At 47.4% G+C, this 15,861-nt stretch overlaps 1 protein-coding gene across 4 annotated transcripts in view; it reads right to left on the bottom strand.

The window, feature by feature from the left end:
- Window positions 1-15,861, bottom strand: part of Mphosph9 (M-phase phosphoprotein 9) — a 64,977-nt gene that overhangs the window by 40,038 nt on the left and 9,078 nt on the right. For 3 of the 4 annotated variants that reach the window (XM_032886467.1, XM_032886464.1, XM_032886466.1), the window contains 5 exons: window positions 13,335-13,424; window positions 12,636-13,159; window positions 10,206-10,338; window positions 4,640-4,733; window positions 2,305-2,408 (listed from right to left, as the gene is read on the bottom strand). In XM_032886467.1, the coding sequence (XP_032742358.1) occupies window positions 2,305-2,408; window positions 4,640-4,733; window positions 10,206-10,338; window positions 12,636-13,159; window positions 13,335-13,424 (945 nt within the window). The remainder of the gene's footprint in view (window positions 1-2,304; window positions 2,409-4,639; window positions 4,734-10,205; window positions 10,339-12,635; window positions 13,160-13,334; window positions 13,425-15,861) is intronic. The other variant, XM_032886465.1, reaches the window with a different exon arrangement.

Genomic DNA, 15,861 nt, shown 5'->3' with positions numbered 1-15,861 from the left:
CGCAAGGCCCTGGGTTCAGTCCCCAGCTCCGAAAAAAAGAAAAAAGAAAAAAAAAAAAATCGTATGTGAATGATGAAGGTCCTGTTCCCCAATTGGTTCTTGATCAATCAATAAAGAAGCCAGCAGCCAATGGCTGGGTGGAAGAGGTGAGACTTCCAGGTTCCTGCAGGCAAGCTAGGAGACATAGGAGGAGGAAAGGGAATTCTCCATGCTTCAGAGGGAGAGAAAGCCTTCAGCCAAGTGAGATCGGGCCCGGATCCCGATTGGGCCTGGGGCAGCAGGTGGACGATTAGAAACACATCTAAGCTGAGTGCAGATTTAGGTGCTGAGTCAGGAGCAAAGGGAAGAACACGCCAGCCACTGGAGGCTTAGAAGGGCCCAGCCACTGAGCCATAAGGCAGGTTAAATACGAGCAAATGTGTATGTTTTGTCTTTCATCCACAGATCCAAGGGAACCAGGGCGGTGGCTGGTAACCCAGTCTGCTCGGAGCTTAAAGCAGAATAGTAGAAACTACACACTACATACAGGTTTGTTGCCTAGGCTGCTCTCAAACTCTTCAACCTGTGTGATCTGCCCACTAAAGTCCGCCAAGCAGCTAGCTAGTACCATAGGCACCAATACACACACAACTGACCCAAATCAGTATTTGTCTAACTGTTCATGTTTGTGGATTCCTGTGTATGTGTGTATGCATGTGTGTGTGTGTGTGTGTGCGCGCGTGCGTGCGTGCGTGCGAAAAGCAGAGGCAACCTCTGGTGTCATTCTTAAGCATCTTTTTCCATCTGAGACAGGGTCTCTCATTGTGCTACAGTTCTGCCAAGCAGGCAGGACTGGCTGTCATCAAGCTCCCAGGGATCCACCTGTCTCCATGGTTCCAGGTCACCCACCAATCACACACGGGTTGTTTCTTGTTTTGTTTTGTTTTGCTCCCACTCTCATGTCTGTGTGTGTGCTTATGTTTTTTGGAGGAGGCACTGTGTTTCCTGGTATTTTGAGGGGCTCTTTGTGTTGAGGTTCTGGGGATCGACACAGGGGTTTGAAACATGTAAGAGCTCTACCACTGAGCTGCACCCCAAGTGCTGCTGCTCAGGGAAACCTTTCCTTTCCCATGCTGCTCTCCTCACTACTCCTCAGAGCCTACCAGTGAGGCGGGAGAGGACTACACACACCAGACCGGGAGGGAGCGCAAAAGGACAGAGTTTGTGGTCACTCTCAGCTACACAGTGAGTTGAAGGTCAGGTGGGGACACGTGAGAGCTTGTCTAAAAAAGTAAAAGAAACAAAATATATTTCTTGGAGAAAATATTGTAAGTTAAATGCTTCAAATTATGTTACAAATGCATCTAATGGGAATTTTAAAAGGACAGAAATCACCATCAGGTCTAGGAAAACAAAGAAATTAACTGCCAATAACCTACTACACGCACGCGCACACACACACACAGAGAAAGAGAGAGAGAGAGAGAGAGAGAGAGAGAGAGAGAGAGAGAGAACACCAGTAGGCATTTAATTTCAAAAACATTAGCTCAGTATTTTTATTCTGTTGGTTGGTTTTATATGTCTGTGTCTGTCTGTGTGTGTGTGTGTGTGTGTGTGTGTGTGTGTATGTGTGTGTGTAAATGCATATTTATGTGAAGCCCGTACCTCTTGTCCCACACACCTTTATTTCTGAGACAGACTCTCTGGAACACACTGGTCTGGAATTTGACCACTAGATTAGACCAAATGACCATCCAGCCACAGAGACTGTCTGCTCCAGCTCCTCAGAGCTGTGGTGAGAAGAGGGGCCCATTACTCAAGGCCTTTCATACAGACTCTAGAAATTAGGTCTGGGTACTATGACTGCAAGGCAAACACTGCTCTCCCCGGACTGTATTTTTTTTTTTTTTTTTTTTTTTTCTTTTTTTTTTTTTTGGAGCTGGGGACCGAACCCAGGGCCTTGCGCTTCCTAGGCAAGCGCTCTACCACTGAGCTAAATCCCCAACCCCGGATTGTATTTTTGTGTTTGTTTTCTTAAGATAGGGTCTTCTTATGTAGCCCAAGCTGGCCTCCAATGCACAGTGACTCACCTGCCTCAACAGACTTAGTGCTAAGATCGAGAAGATGGTACCCCCACATCTAGCTTACTTCCATTTTGAAGTAACCTTTTTAAGAGCATATAGGAAATGAGATGAGATGTAATTTGAAAGGGAGCCTGACCTCAAACCTAAGCTTCTTCCCCCAGCATTCTAAAGTCTAAGGTGGCAAAGTTATCTATAATCACAGCACACAAGCACCCGGGCACGCGTGGGGTACCTGTACTACCTGGCTCAGTGGCCTCTCTGCAGGGGATGGTGCAAATGTCTTCTCCAACGTTTCAGGCAAAGAGTGATACATGTCCTTCTCCTCCAGCTTCCAGTAAGTCAGCCCTGGCGTGCACACAGAGAGCAGAAAGGAGTGAGGCAGGGTCCTAGACAGACAGTCCAATCACAGGTCAGTGGGGGGCTCAGAGGATTAAAGATTCTGGCCACCAAGGCTGACAACCTGAGTTCTATCCCAGAACTCACATGATGGAAGGAGAGAACTGACGCCCACAAGCTGTCCTCTGACCTCCACACACACCAGGGATGCCCTTGCTATCAATCCTCCCAAACAAACAAACAAACAAATGCAGTAAAACCTTGCATCAAAACTATAAACAACCAAAAGGAATTAGTAATAACTAAATACTTATTTTGAAGAAAATCTTTATAAATACAGATTTCCATAAAGTCAACGTAGAGAGTTCAAGTTCTCTATTAAATATGGGTATAGTGACAAACACCTGTCATCCTAGCACTTAGAAGGCAGAGGCAAGAGGGTCACCGTAAGTCTAAAGATAGCCTGGTCTACATGGTGAGTTCTACGCCAGCCAGGACTACACAGTGAGACTCTGTCTCAAGAAAAAAGAAAAACTGTAGATACTCCTAATAAACAACACCCCAAGCTGAGCTCCAGCTTCAACAAGCATGTGCAAATATGCATGACATACATGTATTCATATGCACTGAAGCGACACACCACAAGCACAGCACACACACACACACACACACACATATAGGATTCGGGCCTTGCGTTCCTGCACTAGAGTTACACAAGGCAGGCATCCTGGCACACCATTATAATGCCAGCACTTGGAGAAGTAGCCACAGAGGAGCAGAGTTCAAGTCCTCGTCAGTTAAATAGCAACAGCTCAACCTGGGCTACATGAAGCCTTCTATTTGTTTGTTTGCTTTGGGTTCTTTTCAAGACAGCTTTTCTCTGTGGAGCCCTGGCTGTCCTGGAACTCACTCAGTAGACCAGGCTGGTCCCCGACCTGCCTCTGCTGCCTGAGTGCTGCGAGTAAATGTGTGTGCCGCCATGTCTAGCGTCCCCTAGTGCCTCCTAGAGCTGCATCTCTATCCCCGTCACTGACTTAGTGATTTCAGGGGGGGCTTGGGGGGAAGAACTATTTTCAAACAGGCAAGGCCCATTTCCCTGAAAGAGTAACAGCTAAGAGAGATCCTCCTGTTGTAGAGAAGGCCGCTAAGGCAAAGCCTTCACATGAGCCCTGGCAGAAGTGAGCAGGCTCTCCGCACAGGCAGGAGGCGATCAGCTCTATCCTGGGGGGCCTTGCGGGTCTCCGCAAAGTTTCCGGCTGCTGTTTGGAGGAAATGGGAACCATGGCAGACTTCTGTGTGGAGTCCCCAGTACAGAAGGAGCACTCGGGCTACTATGTTGCCCACAGACTAAAAGGTGAGGGTGGAATGGCAGCAGGGAGGCGGGTCAGAAGGAAGACAGGCAGAGCGACCACCACAGGAGCAGGAGCGGGAGCAGTGGAAATGGGAAGAGATGGTGGAATCCCACTGTTTCTGTTAAGGCAAAGCTAATTCAAATGGTTAAGTGGATGTGCCGTTTGGGAAACGAAGACAGGGGAGTCAGCAAAAAAAAAAAAAAAATTCAGCACAAAAAGAACAGCTGACCACGGCTTGCAGAGGCTCTGAACTCGCTGAATCCTTGGAGAGTAACAGAAAAAGGCTGCAAAGATTTCTGCAGCTCTCTGAAACTGTTACGGATGCATTGCTTCAATCTGTCCTCACAGAACTTGAAACAAATTCACAGCAAACGGACCACAGCCAAGCACTGCTTCTGGAGAAGCCAGGCGCTACACGGGCTTCTAATCACACAGTGGGAAATGCAAGTATGCTGCAGCAAAATAAAGTTCTAGGGGGCTGGAGAGATGGCTCAGTGGATAAGAGCACTTGCTGCTCTTCCAGAGGACCCAGGTTCAGTTCCCAGCACCTTCATGGTGGTTCACATCTGTAACTCCAGTCCCAGGGGATTCAATAACCTCTCTTGGCCTCCCAGGGTACCAGGCACAGACATGGTGCAGTCACGTATGTGAGCAAAACACTCATATATATATAAATTAAAAGAAAAGCTATTTTTTTTTCTTTTAAATTTAAGTTCAGGCCATGTGCTGGCACAAGTCTTTAATCGCAGCACAGGGAAGGCAGAGACAGAAAAACCTCTCTGAGTTTGAGGCCAGACTGGTCTGCAGAATGAGTCCCAGGCCAGCAGGACTGACTGCAAAGTGAGATTTGACTCCAAACATTTTATTCCAATAACTGAAGTCCCCTACCTGTCCCTGAATCCGACGACCAAGAACTTGGGCTTTCGGCTGGCTTATTGAGGTAAAAGGCACAAGGACGTGCAGCATCGGCAGGAAGGTTAGACTGCAAGAGATGAAAGAGGACAACTGGTGAGCGGCTACACACATTGGGTACACAATGCTGAGCCGGGACTTAATCCAGGCAGGCTGTGAGGAGAGACTGTCGCTTCTCCACCACTGCAAGATCACAGTGCGGAGAAGGAACATCCCTGCCTCGTCTCTCAAAGGCGTCCCTGTGTGTTTTGGTCACTGTAGAGCTAGAGGGTTCTAAGGAGACAGAACGCTGAGGGCAGGTGTAATATATGAGTTGAGAACCAAAATGTATTTACAGTTTACTATCGATTTCCTGCAGGACTTTGAGAAATCTGGAACTAGTCACCAAGTTAAAAAAATAAATAAATAAATAACTAGTAGTCTGTTTATATCATCACAACTTCAGTAAATCAAATGACTCAAAACCACAAATTAGTAACATGAACTTCAAATAATAAATTACCTTCGGGTTGTTTGTAGACAACATTAACCCAGGGTCTTGGGTACACTGGGCAACAAGCTTCACCTAACCCTTCTTCCTTGGTTTCTTTAAGACAGGTCTTGCTATAGAGCCCAGGATGACCTAAACCTCATCTTCCCGCTGCCCGATGCATGCATTGATGCTGGAGATCAAACCCGGTCGGCCAGGCTAGAAAAGCACTTTACCATAAGCTACATCACCCAGCCCTTGGTTGGGGGCTTGAGATTTGTAAAATCGTCATTATGTGTATGGGTGTTTTGCCTGCATGTGTGCCTCTGTACCACTTACAGACTTGGTATCCAAGGAGACCAGAGATGGTGTCGGGTCACCTGGAAGTAGAGATACAGATGCTTGTGAGCCACCGTATGGGTGTTGAGAATGGAACCCAGATCCTCTGGAAGATGCTCTTAATCAGTGTCATCGCCCCAGCCCCCAGAGTGAACTATGCAGTCCAAACTGGCTTTGTACTCCTGATCGCCCTGCCCTCTTTTCCCTAAATGCTAGGATCACAGGTGGATACACCAGGCATCTTACTTGTCATATATGAATTCCAGCAGAGACGGAAAGTGCTTATTATCTATTCTGGTTAAAAAGCAAACCCAGGTGTTGAAGAGGAGGTCCAGTGGGTGAGGGGTTAAGAGCGTGTACTTCTCTTGCAAAGGATCCTAGCTCAGTGCGCGGCCTTCCCTGGCTCACACCAGATGCTCACAGCCGCCTGTAACTCCTCCAGCTTCCGGGCGCCCATGCCATCCTCTGGCCTTTGTACATGCACGCATACATGATTTGAGAGAAATAAAGCCTGCGAGTCACCACTCCTTAATCTACCCTCCAGGGACAGGGATAGGACAATGGATGCTTGCTGCGAAAAGACCTTTGCCGAGTTTCACGCTCACCACTACAGAGAAAAAGGAAGCTGTCTCAAACAGAGATATATGACACGGACATTTTCTTCTTAAATTTTTTGTGGTTTTTCAAAACAATGTTTCTCTGTGTTAGTCCCAGCTGTCCTAGAACTTGCTCTATAGATCAGGCTGGCTTCGAACTCACAGAGATCCACGTGCCTCTGCCTGCCTGAGTTCTGGGATTAAAGGTGTTTATTTCCATCTCCAGCTCTCCTGGACTTCCTCTGGGTACCCCTCGTCTTCCCCCCTCCAGAAGGAAAAGTACTTATCAGTGCTCTATTAGAAGGAACAAGCGACTCGAAAGTCTGCTGCAAGGGAACCGCTCCACCTCTTTCTACCAAGGCACAAACTCCTAGGTCACCATCTGTTTCTTAGAACTCCTGACTCTTCCAATCTGGGAAAGGGACTATTAGGGACTAAGTCAAATACTCCCAAGTCACCGAGGTAGACCTCAGCCTGCTGCCGAGGTTCGAGCCTCAGGACAGGAGTGGGCACACGCTGCGCACTATAATACTGCCACACACAAAGCTGGCTGCAGAAGGCCATCCACTGAAGAAAAGGGCCACTTGAAAGTAAAAGCGTGGGTCAACAAAACCTTCTAAACCCAAGTCCTCTGAGCCAAAGATGTTTCCCTGAGCCCAGCTCAAGGACCTACTGAGAGCTTGGTCTAAAGACCTCCTTCAGCCATGAAATGGAAACAAGGGGCCAAAGAAATAAAGAACAACTTGGCCCTGGAAAATGCTTGCGCCACACAGCACACGAAGTCAAGATAGGCTTCAAAGTAGCTATTTCCAAGAATAAACCAGCATTGTGCAAAAGGGAAAGCTCATCAGAGGAGAACTCCGATAAGCAGTTCCTTTTGTGGAATGAAACCGAAAACACTAGGAACAGAGAGCAAGGGTCAGTAAGACTTTGCAACTGCTGTGAATCCCGGATTCTGTTATTCCTGTATCCCCTGCCAATACCACCTCAAAAATCACTTCAGTTCAGTGACACCATAGGAACTTCATTTCTCCAGATGATTTAATGCTAAATGTAGCATCCATGAAGAAGAATTAGCCTTGCCCAGGAGATGGCAGCCCCTCCTTCGGCTGCCCTGCTGTGCATGGGCAGTAGTGGACTGTGCTGGCTGCTGGCCTGGTGAGAGACAGCAGCCAGGCAAAAGCTGCTGCTCCAGACACACCACACCACCCAACCACCCAGAAACCTCTACGACGTCCACAAGGGTAACACTCCTCTACAGGCAGCTCCATCCCTCTAGCGGTCACACCTAGCAGAAGCAGCCGGTCTGAGAACATTTTTAAAGCTCAGAGGACTCCAACTTGTAGCAAAGGTTAGGAACCGTAAGACAACACCAAATACGTGAGTGACAACACAGATGTCTACAAGAACCCACTGACTCCACCAGAAGTAAAACCACAGACCAGAAGCAGAAAAGTCTTGGGACTGAAGGTGTGGCAGTAGACAGACACTTAGTCCATACACACAGAAAAGGGGGGGAGGGGTTGGGCACGGTATGGGGCCTATGTACCCAGGGAACCCTAGAACTAAGAGGACAGAGGCAGCTTGATCTATGCAGGGAGACCCTGGAGTGAGTAGGGAGTGTTTTATAAAACAGAAGAAACAATTACGTAGGAGAACATGTTCCCTTTACACCAAACAACTACAAAGAAAATAGCAATTTTCTGCCCCAATCTACAATTGGTTTCAGACTACTGTTCCAAAAAAAATGATATCCCACTATTGATGGCAAAATAGTTCAGAATAAGAGACCCACCCCAGAGCATGAATGGGCCTTTTCAGACTGCAGAAAGAGCTTATCACGGGACTTTCCCTAACACAGAGTACCTCAACACAGGCTTCTCAGGCCTAGGAAGCCTTTGAGGTTCACAAAGCTTCACTGACGTTCACTTCCTTCCTCTTCAACACCAACTGAGGTTCCATGTGTAGGAAGCTCACTTCTGTAATCTCCCTTCCCGAGTCACTGAGGCAGGAGGATTAGCATGAGTTCAACGCCACCTGGACTACAGTGTGAGAGTCTACCTCAAAAAGGGGGTGGGGTGAAGACACTCCTAAAAGAGAAATAAGCAGTTTCTTTGAAAGTCTGAGGGAAGCTGGGTATGGTGGTGAATACCTTTAATCCCAGCACTCCAAAGCAGAGGCAGGTAGATCACTATGAGTACATAGCAAGTTCAGCCAGCCTGGGCTATAGAGAGACCCTGCCTCAAAAAAAATACAAGTAAAATATAAAAATGTTAAAAGAACAGTGAGATGGCTGGGTGTAGGAGGTATAGGCATTCACTAGTGGGGGGATACAGGTGCTCCCTGGTTGGGGGGATACAAGTGCTCACTGGAGGGAGGATACAGGTGCTCGCTGGTGAGGGATACAGGTGTTCACTGGTGGGGGATACAAGTGTTCACTGGTGGGGGATACAGGTGTTCACTGGTGGGGGATACAGGTGTTCACTGGTGGGGGATACAGGTGTTCACTGGTGGGGGATACAGGTGTTCACTGGTAGCAGGATATAGGCACTCACTGGTGGGAAGATACAGGCATTTGCTGGCTTGCGTACAGTTTGAGTTCAATCTCCATCTCCTGACTCTCATACACTGTCCACTGACTTTCACATGCGGGCTTAACATGCACTCCCACATTACCATGAAAAGTAAGGAAATAGATAAATAATTGCAAACAAATTTAAAAACTGAGGAACTCTTACAACTTTTTAATTCAATTTTTTCCTAGGCAAGGCCACGTTCAGCTTCTACAGAGACCCGATTTTGGAACCTTGATGTCTGACACTAAGCATTACACTGTCCCATTACAGTGTAGGCCGTGGCAGAAGCACACACATAGTGGAACCTTCTGTCTGTGGCCCTTTAATGAACAGAGTTGCTATGTTACAAAAGCTCCGTAGAGGGCAAAGCATGGTGACATTCTTCCTCAGTCCCTGCCACTCAGGGGCTGAGAGACAAGAGGAGGAGGGAGCCAGGGCTACATGGCAAACTCAGCCACTAGAAAAAAATTAACCTATTACCTACAAACTTAGAACTCAAATTATAAAATCTTAACTATCCAAGTTTTCAGAATTGTAAGAAAGTGCCTGGCACATATGGCACCACTCGTTGTAACACACTAGTGATACATACTCTTTGAAGGTGTGTTTTGTGACACTGGGGACAGGCCCAGGGGCTCATGTGCACATCAGACAAGCACTCCACCGCCCAGCTATACTCTCAGTCAAAGTTTTTGGGTTTTTTGGGTTATTTTTTCAGAGCTGGGGACCGAACCCAGGGCCTTGCGCTAGCAAGCGCTGTACCACTGAGCTAAATCCCCAACCCCTTTTTTGGGTTTTTTTTGATGATCACTTTTTCTGATTGACTACTTTCTTGCTAAATGTAAACATTTAACTCAAAGAGAGTAAACACTCTATGGGTATTTAACTGCATGCATCTGTATATTTTACCTTCATGTATGCCTAAGCGTGTGTGTGTGTGTGTGTGTGTGTGTGTGTGTGTGTGTGTGTGTGTGTGTGTGTGTGCGTGCGCGCGCACACGCGCAAACGCGTTTGGGGGCGGGGTGCAGTATCCTCAGAGGCTAGACAAGGGCATCAGATCCCTGCATCTGGGTACAAAATACTCTACTTGTCACTGGGTGCTGAGAACTGAACAACTCGGGTCCCCTGGAAGAGAAGCCACTACTCTTACCCATCTCTTCCTCTGATTTTTGTACGACTCTGTCCATTAGCTCTCATTTCTAGCCTGGGTTTATAGTAAACGACAGTCGATCCTGAGACAAAATGATCCATGAAGCTCAAGGCTGGACAGCTGCTCAGCGGCTAACAGCACCATCTGTTCTTGCAGAGGACTGGGGCTTGGTGCCCAACACCCACATAGTGGCTCACAACCACCGGTTACGCCACGGGATCCGATGCCCTCTTCTGGCCTCCAGAGGCATTGCAGGCATACGGTACAGACACATGCGTGCAAGCAAATACTCATACTCAAACTCAAGTAAGTCTTTTTTAAGAAAATGCAAATAAACAAATGAGCCAAACCACAGCGATCCCAGTTCACCGTCAGGAGCCAAGGCGTGCCAGAAGAACCCCTGGTCACCTACTGTATCAACCGGAGGCTTCCAGGTTAGCTCGCTCCCTGTCGCTGGCTTAGGTCTGGAGCAGTCGTCTTCTGCATGTGCTTGCTTTGGCTGGTTCTGCTTCAGCTTTTGTGCCCAGGATGTTAGAGCCTTACTACTTAGAGAGAGAAGATAAAGTTACTTCCTTTAGAAGCCATCCTCCATCTAGAACATTCTGCACAGTTCTTAGTGCTCTGGTGGCAGGGTAGTAAAGGGGGCCGATGCAGTGGTGTGTCCTGTGTTCCAGCACTCAGCAGATCTCTGCAGGTCCAAGGCCAGACCAGTCTACACAGCATGTTCTGCGACAGTCAAGGCTGTACAGAGACCCTGACTCAAAAAACCGAAACAAAATGATGTTTTATTGATTTTCCTAAATGTCTTTTTTTTAAAGATTTATTTTTATTGGAGCTGGAGAGATGGCTCGGCAGTTAAGAGCACTGCCTGTTCTTACAGAGGACCCGGGTTCAATTCCCAGCACCCGCATGGCAGCTCACACCTGTCTGTGACTCCAGTTCCAGGAGACCCAACAGTGCCACACGAACATATGTGGAGGGAAAACACCAATCAATGCACATAAGATTTAAAAGTGAAAGACTTGGGGTTGGGGATTTAGCTCAGTGGTAGAGCGCTTGCCTAGGAAGCACAAGGCCCTGGGTTCGGTCCCCAGCTCCGAAAAAAAGAACCAAAAAAAAAAAGTGAAAGACTTTTATGTACATGAATATTTTGCTTACATGTATGCCTGTGTAGCACATGCATGGCTAGTGCCTGTAGGGGTTAAAAGAGAATATCAGTACCCTATACTTGAAGTTCCAGGCCACTGTCAGCCACTGTGAACTGAACTTAGGTCCTCCGTGACAGTAACGAGCTCCCTTAAACCTTCTCTCCAACTGCGAATTCCTTTCCTTAACTTTTTACTTATTCCCTCATTTATGAATCTTTTTTATTCTGTGTATATGCATGACGTATGTGCATCAGTATACACAGAGAGGACAGAGGACCCCTCTGCAGAGTCAGTTCTCTCCTTCAAGACAGAACTCTGGTCATCAAAACCTACACGGCAAGCTCCTTGACCCAGGGACGTCCTTCCGGCCTTGAGTCTCCTACCTTTCTTTTTCTCTGTTTTCTGTTGTTTTGTTTTGTGACGGAGTCTCTCTGTTACAAAGCCATGGTTGTCTAGACCCTGCTATATGAACCAGGCTAGCCTTGAATTCACAGAGATCCACCTGCCTCTGCTGGGGTTAAAGGTATGCACCACCGGGTTGGGGATTTAGCTCAGTGGTAGAGCGCTTGCCTAGGGAAGCGCAAGGCCCTGGGTTGGGTCCCCAGCTCAAAAAAAAAAAAAAAAAAACCAAAAAAAAAAAAAGGTATGCACCACCACCACCACCACCACCACGTCTGGCTTCTATAACACATTTCAGATGTGTAAAACTGAAAATTTTGGGTAACCCTCAAAATGTCACATAATTTGTTGGTTTTGATTTGGGTGTATTTGGTTTTTGAGATGGTCCTGGCTGTCCTGGAACTCACTATATAGACCATGCTGACTTCCAACCCACCGAGACCCTCCTGCCCCTGCCTTCTAAGTACTGAGATAAAGGAAAGCATCACCACACGCAGCCTGAGACAAGAGTCTTGTCTGTTTGTGTTTTGTTGAAGCAGGCTTTCCTGGGTAGCTGGCTGTCCTGTACTTCCACTGTGGAGCTCTGAGAGATCCTCCTGCCTCTGCCTCTGCCTCTGCCTCTCCAGTGCTGGGATTAAAAGCGTGCACCATCACATCTAGTTGGTAAGTCATTTTTACAGGTTGATTTATATCTTTATGTGTGTGGGTTATTTGGCCTGCATGCTATATGTGTGTATCACATGTATACAGCACCCAAGGAAGTCAAGAGAAGATGTTGTGTCAACTGGAACTGTGATTATAGCTGCTAGCTGCCAGGCAGGTGCTAGGAACACCTTAAAAAGGGTCCTTTTAAGATTCAGCTAGAGGGGCTGGAGAGATGGCTCAGAGGTTAAGAGCACCCGACTACTCTTCCAGAGGTCCTGAGTTCAATTCCCAGCAACCACATGGTGGCTTACAACCATCTATAATCAGGTCTGGTGCCCTCTTCTGGCCAGCAGGTGCATACATGCAGGCAGAAAGCTGTATGATGTATACATAATAAATAAATGTTTAAAAAAAAAAAGATTCAGCTAGAGCTCGTAAATGCTGAGCCCTCTTTCCAACCCTGCATTTAACAGTGCATTTAAAAACACTGCTCATGGGAGGAGTCAGTTCTCTGCGAGTAGGATTTTAATGGTAAAACTGATTTGTGTCCAACTACATCTCATTCCACTGTGGACCAAATATATTTATTACACTTAAAATGTCACTAATAAATGAATGAACCCTTTCAAACAGCAGAGACATCTACTTGCCTATTTGCTTTTCCACTGTATACTTCAGAGATCTTGTTTTCGCCAAGAAAATTATGTTCGAATTCACCAGGAAAAGTGGAGACATCTTCCTTTAGAGACGCACAAAGCTCCTCAGGGGTCTGTGTGAAGAAGTTGATGGTTGCTGTGCCTCCTGCATGGGCTTGTGCCTGCACTGCAGGGGCTGTGTGCTGCCCCTGGGAAGCTGCCTCGGGCTCCAAGGGCTCCGTGGGCTCCTTAGCCTTGTGGGTGTTCATCTCCAGGAGGCAGAAAGTCCCGTAGCCACTACTCAGTGAGCTGGTGTCCACATTGCAATCTGGGTGGGATGTGGACGATGCTGGCTGGGTCTCGGGTTCCTTAGACGCTGGGTAACTGGCCACAGACTCATTTCTCTCACTGTTTTCAGAAAAGAAGCCCATTTGGCTCTCTGAGGACACCTGTTCGCTCACAGAGCTGCTGCTGCAGGACGGCCAGGAAGCATTGCTGGCCTGGAGTTTCACCAACTTCCGTATCTCCTCCTGTATCCGCTGGGAACAAAAAGGACAAAGAAAAGTACATTAAACAATCTTTTACGTTAAGAAAAGGTCATGCTTCAAAATATGCTACTACTCCAAAGGTGACGTCTTCATAACCAAAGTTAACACATAAACTGTTTGGACTGCAAATCTCACAGGTAAAGCATCGATGCCCAGGGTAACTCACCTGGATCTGCCGATGGAACTGCTCCTGCTGGGTCACGACCTGCTCCTGGAAATGCTGTTCAATCACACTGAAGAGCTGCAACCACCTGGCCTGAGAAAGGAGAAAGAACTTCACTGAACGCAGCTTTAACCTAAGATACCACAGAAAGGTTCCCCGGTGAGAAACACTCCCTTGCTTTGTCTGGTTTTTCAGACAAGGTCTCACTCTACAGCCCAGGCTGGCCTAAAACCCACTATACAACCCAGGCTGGGCTCAAACTCAAAGCAATCCTCCTGTTTCAGCCTCCCAAGTTCTGGGATTACAGGTACCACTTTTTTTTAATTATAAAATGTGTAAGTCAATTTATATATTTAGTGCAACACTATTAAAAACAGGGGTTAAAGAATCGTTTTAAATGTCATCTGCAATCTGGGTAAATCTGAAAGTCTGCCTTATTTTTCAAATGGAATCTTAAATTGTCTTCTGTTGTTGCCTAGTACTGTGGAAGCCAGAAGACAGCCTCAGATCCCCCAGAACTGAAGTTTCAGGTAATGAGCCACCATGTGGCTGCTATGACTGGGACACTGGTCCTCTGGAGAGCAGCCTGTGCTCTTAGCCACTGAACCATCTCTCCAGCTCTGTTCTTATATATTTTTAAGAATTTATTATGCGTGCACGCGCGCACACACACACACACACGCACACACACACACACACACACACACACACACACACACACACACACACACGCCAAGCACAAGGGAATATGCCAAGCTGAACAAGTGGAAGTCAGAGCTCATCTTGTGGAAGGCAGTTCTTTCCTTCCAGTGTGGTGCCCAGAGGTTGAACCCGGGTCATGAGGCCTAGAGGCAAGCATCCTTACCTGTTGAGCCGTCTCATCAGCCCTTTTATTCCTGCTTAATAATGTACTAGATAGTACCAGGTCAACAGTACATACCTAGAGTTCCACGGCTCAGCAAGTTGAAGCAGGAGGATATTGAGACTGACCTGGACTATACATGGAGACCAAAGACCTGATAGCTGCACATGTGTGTGTGCACTCATGCATGTCTGCACATGTATGGAAACCAGACAGAGGTGAACCTTGAGTGTCATTCCTCAGGAGCCACCCACTTTGTTTCGATTTTTGGTTTTTCAAGACTGGGTTTCTCTGTGTAGCCCTGGCTGTCCTGGAACTCACCCTATAAACCAGGCTGGCCTCAAACTCACAGAGATCTGACTGCCTCTGCCTCCTGAGTGCAGTCAGCAGCCTACCTGATTGAGACAGGTTCTCTCACTGGGACCTGAGACTTGCCAACTATGCAAAGCCGACTAGCCCAGGAGTCGCCGCTCTCACTCTAGAGCACCAGGATAAGAGCCACTACCCGAGCAGCTTTTCTGCGGGTGCCAGGGATCTAAGTGAGCCTCTCACGCCTCTACATGTGTCCTCAGCCCCTCATCCTTTCCTCCCATAAAAGCCAGTGATCTCCTCAAGTACGGAAGCGCACCCAGAAGAACCCCACATCCTAAAGTAGAAATAAAACAGTTAAACACTTCACTTTCACTAAAGTGTTCCGAATTCCACAGAGCTCAGATTACAAAGAACGGAAATGGATTCTCTGGAGCCCGATGGGCTTGGAATCTACCTCCCTTCAGAGCCCACATTCGGATCATGAGTCCTCCTTCTGAGGGGCACATGTTCTCCAGAAGGACAGACCCCTCCCAAGTCTGAGCCAATAGACACAAAGTTCAATGAGGAGCCATGCTGAAGACAGGCTGAGCCTTGCTGTTTCCAGCCTTTCAGCCTATCACTGCCTCGTAGTGCCTGGCTGCTTCCTTCCTAGTCTTTGGGCAAGCAGAACTACCTTCCGCCTCCCAGCTTTGGAAGTGCTCTCCCGCAGCTCTTCACAAGACTGCCATCCTCCCAACCAACAACTCCCAACCAGTAATCGCAGATGATCTCCTCCTCCCACCATCCCAAGCAGTTCTCTTTCTTGCCTCGTGTCCCTTTTATTTCAGAAAGATAAATAATTTGTGCAGTTTTGTGCATACTGCTCCAAACAAACTTAACTCTGTTTCAGAAATGAACCCAGTCACTAGCTCAGAAGACGACATCACTCTGTGTCTCAGTCACGGGGCTTCGATACTAGAGTCCTTTGGGAGCTGTGACCCTCGCAGTGAGTATAGTATATAAACTGCAGAAATGCCAGAGAACTTCAGAGACCACAAGGAACATGGACGTGGCACTTACATACTGTGATAGTCATTGCTATAAGCAACCAAGAGATTTCCATTTCCTTTAAATCACATTTAAGAAGAGTTTGTGCACGCACGCGCACGCGTGTGTATGTGTGTGTGTGTGTGTGTGTGTGTGAGAGAGAGAGAGAGAGAGAGAGAGAGAGAGAGAGAGAGAGAATAAACTACCATTCTAATGCCCGTACATTTTTTCTTTTTTCTTTGGTCTCACTGTGCAGCCCTGGTTGTCTTGGAACTTGCTACGTAATCCAAGTCAGCCTTGAACTCACAGATCTGCCTGCCTCTGCCTCTC

The sequence above is a fragment of the Rattus rattus genome, chromosome 16 (genome assembly GCF_011064425.1).
Source record: "Rattus rattus isolate New Zealand chromosome 16, Rrattus_CSIRO_v1, whole genome shotgun sequence".
In the NCBI taxonomy this organism is placed as follows: Eukaryota; Metazoa; Chordata; class Mammalia; order Rodentia; family Muridae; genus Rattus; species Rattus rattus.
The sequence above is the reverse complement of the archived record's forward strand: the minus strand, read 5'-3'. Positions and strand labels throughout refer to the sequence as shown.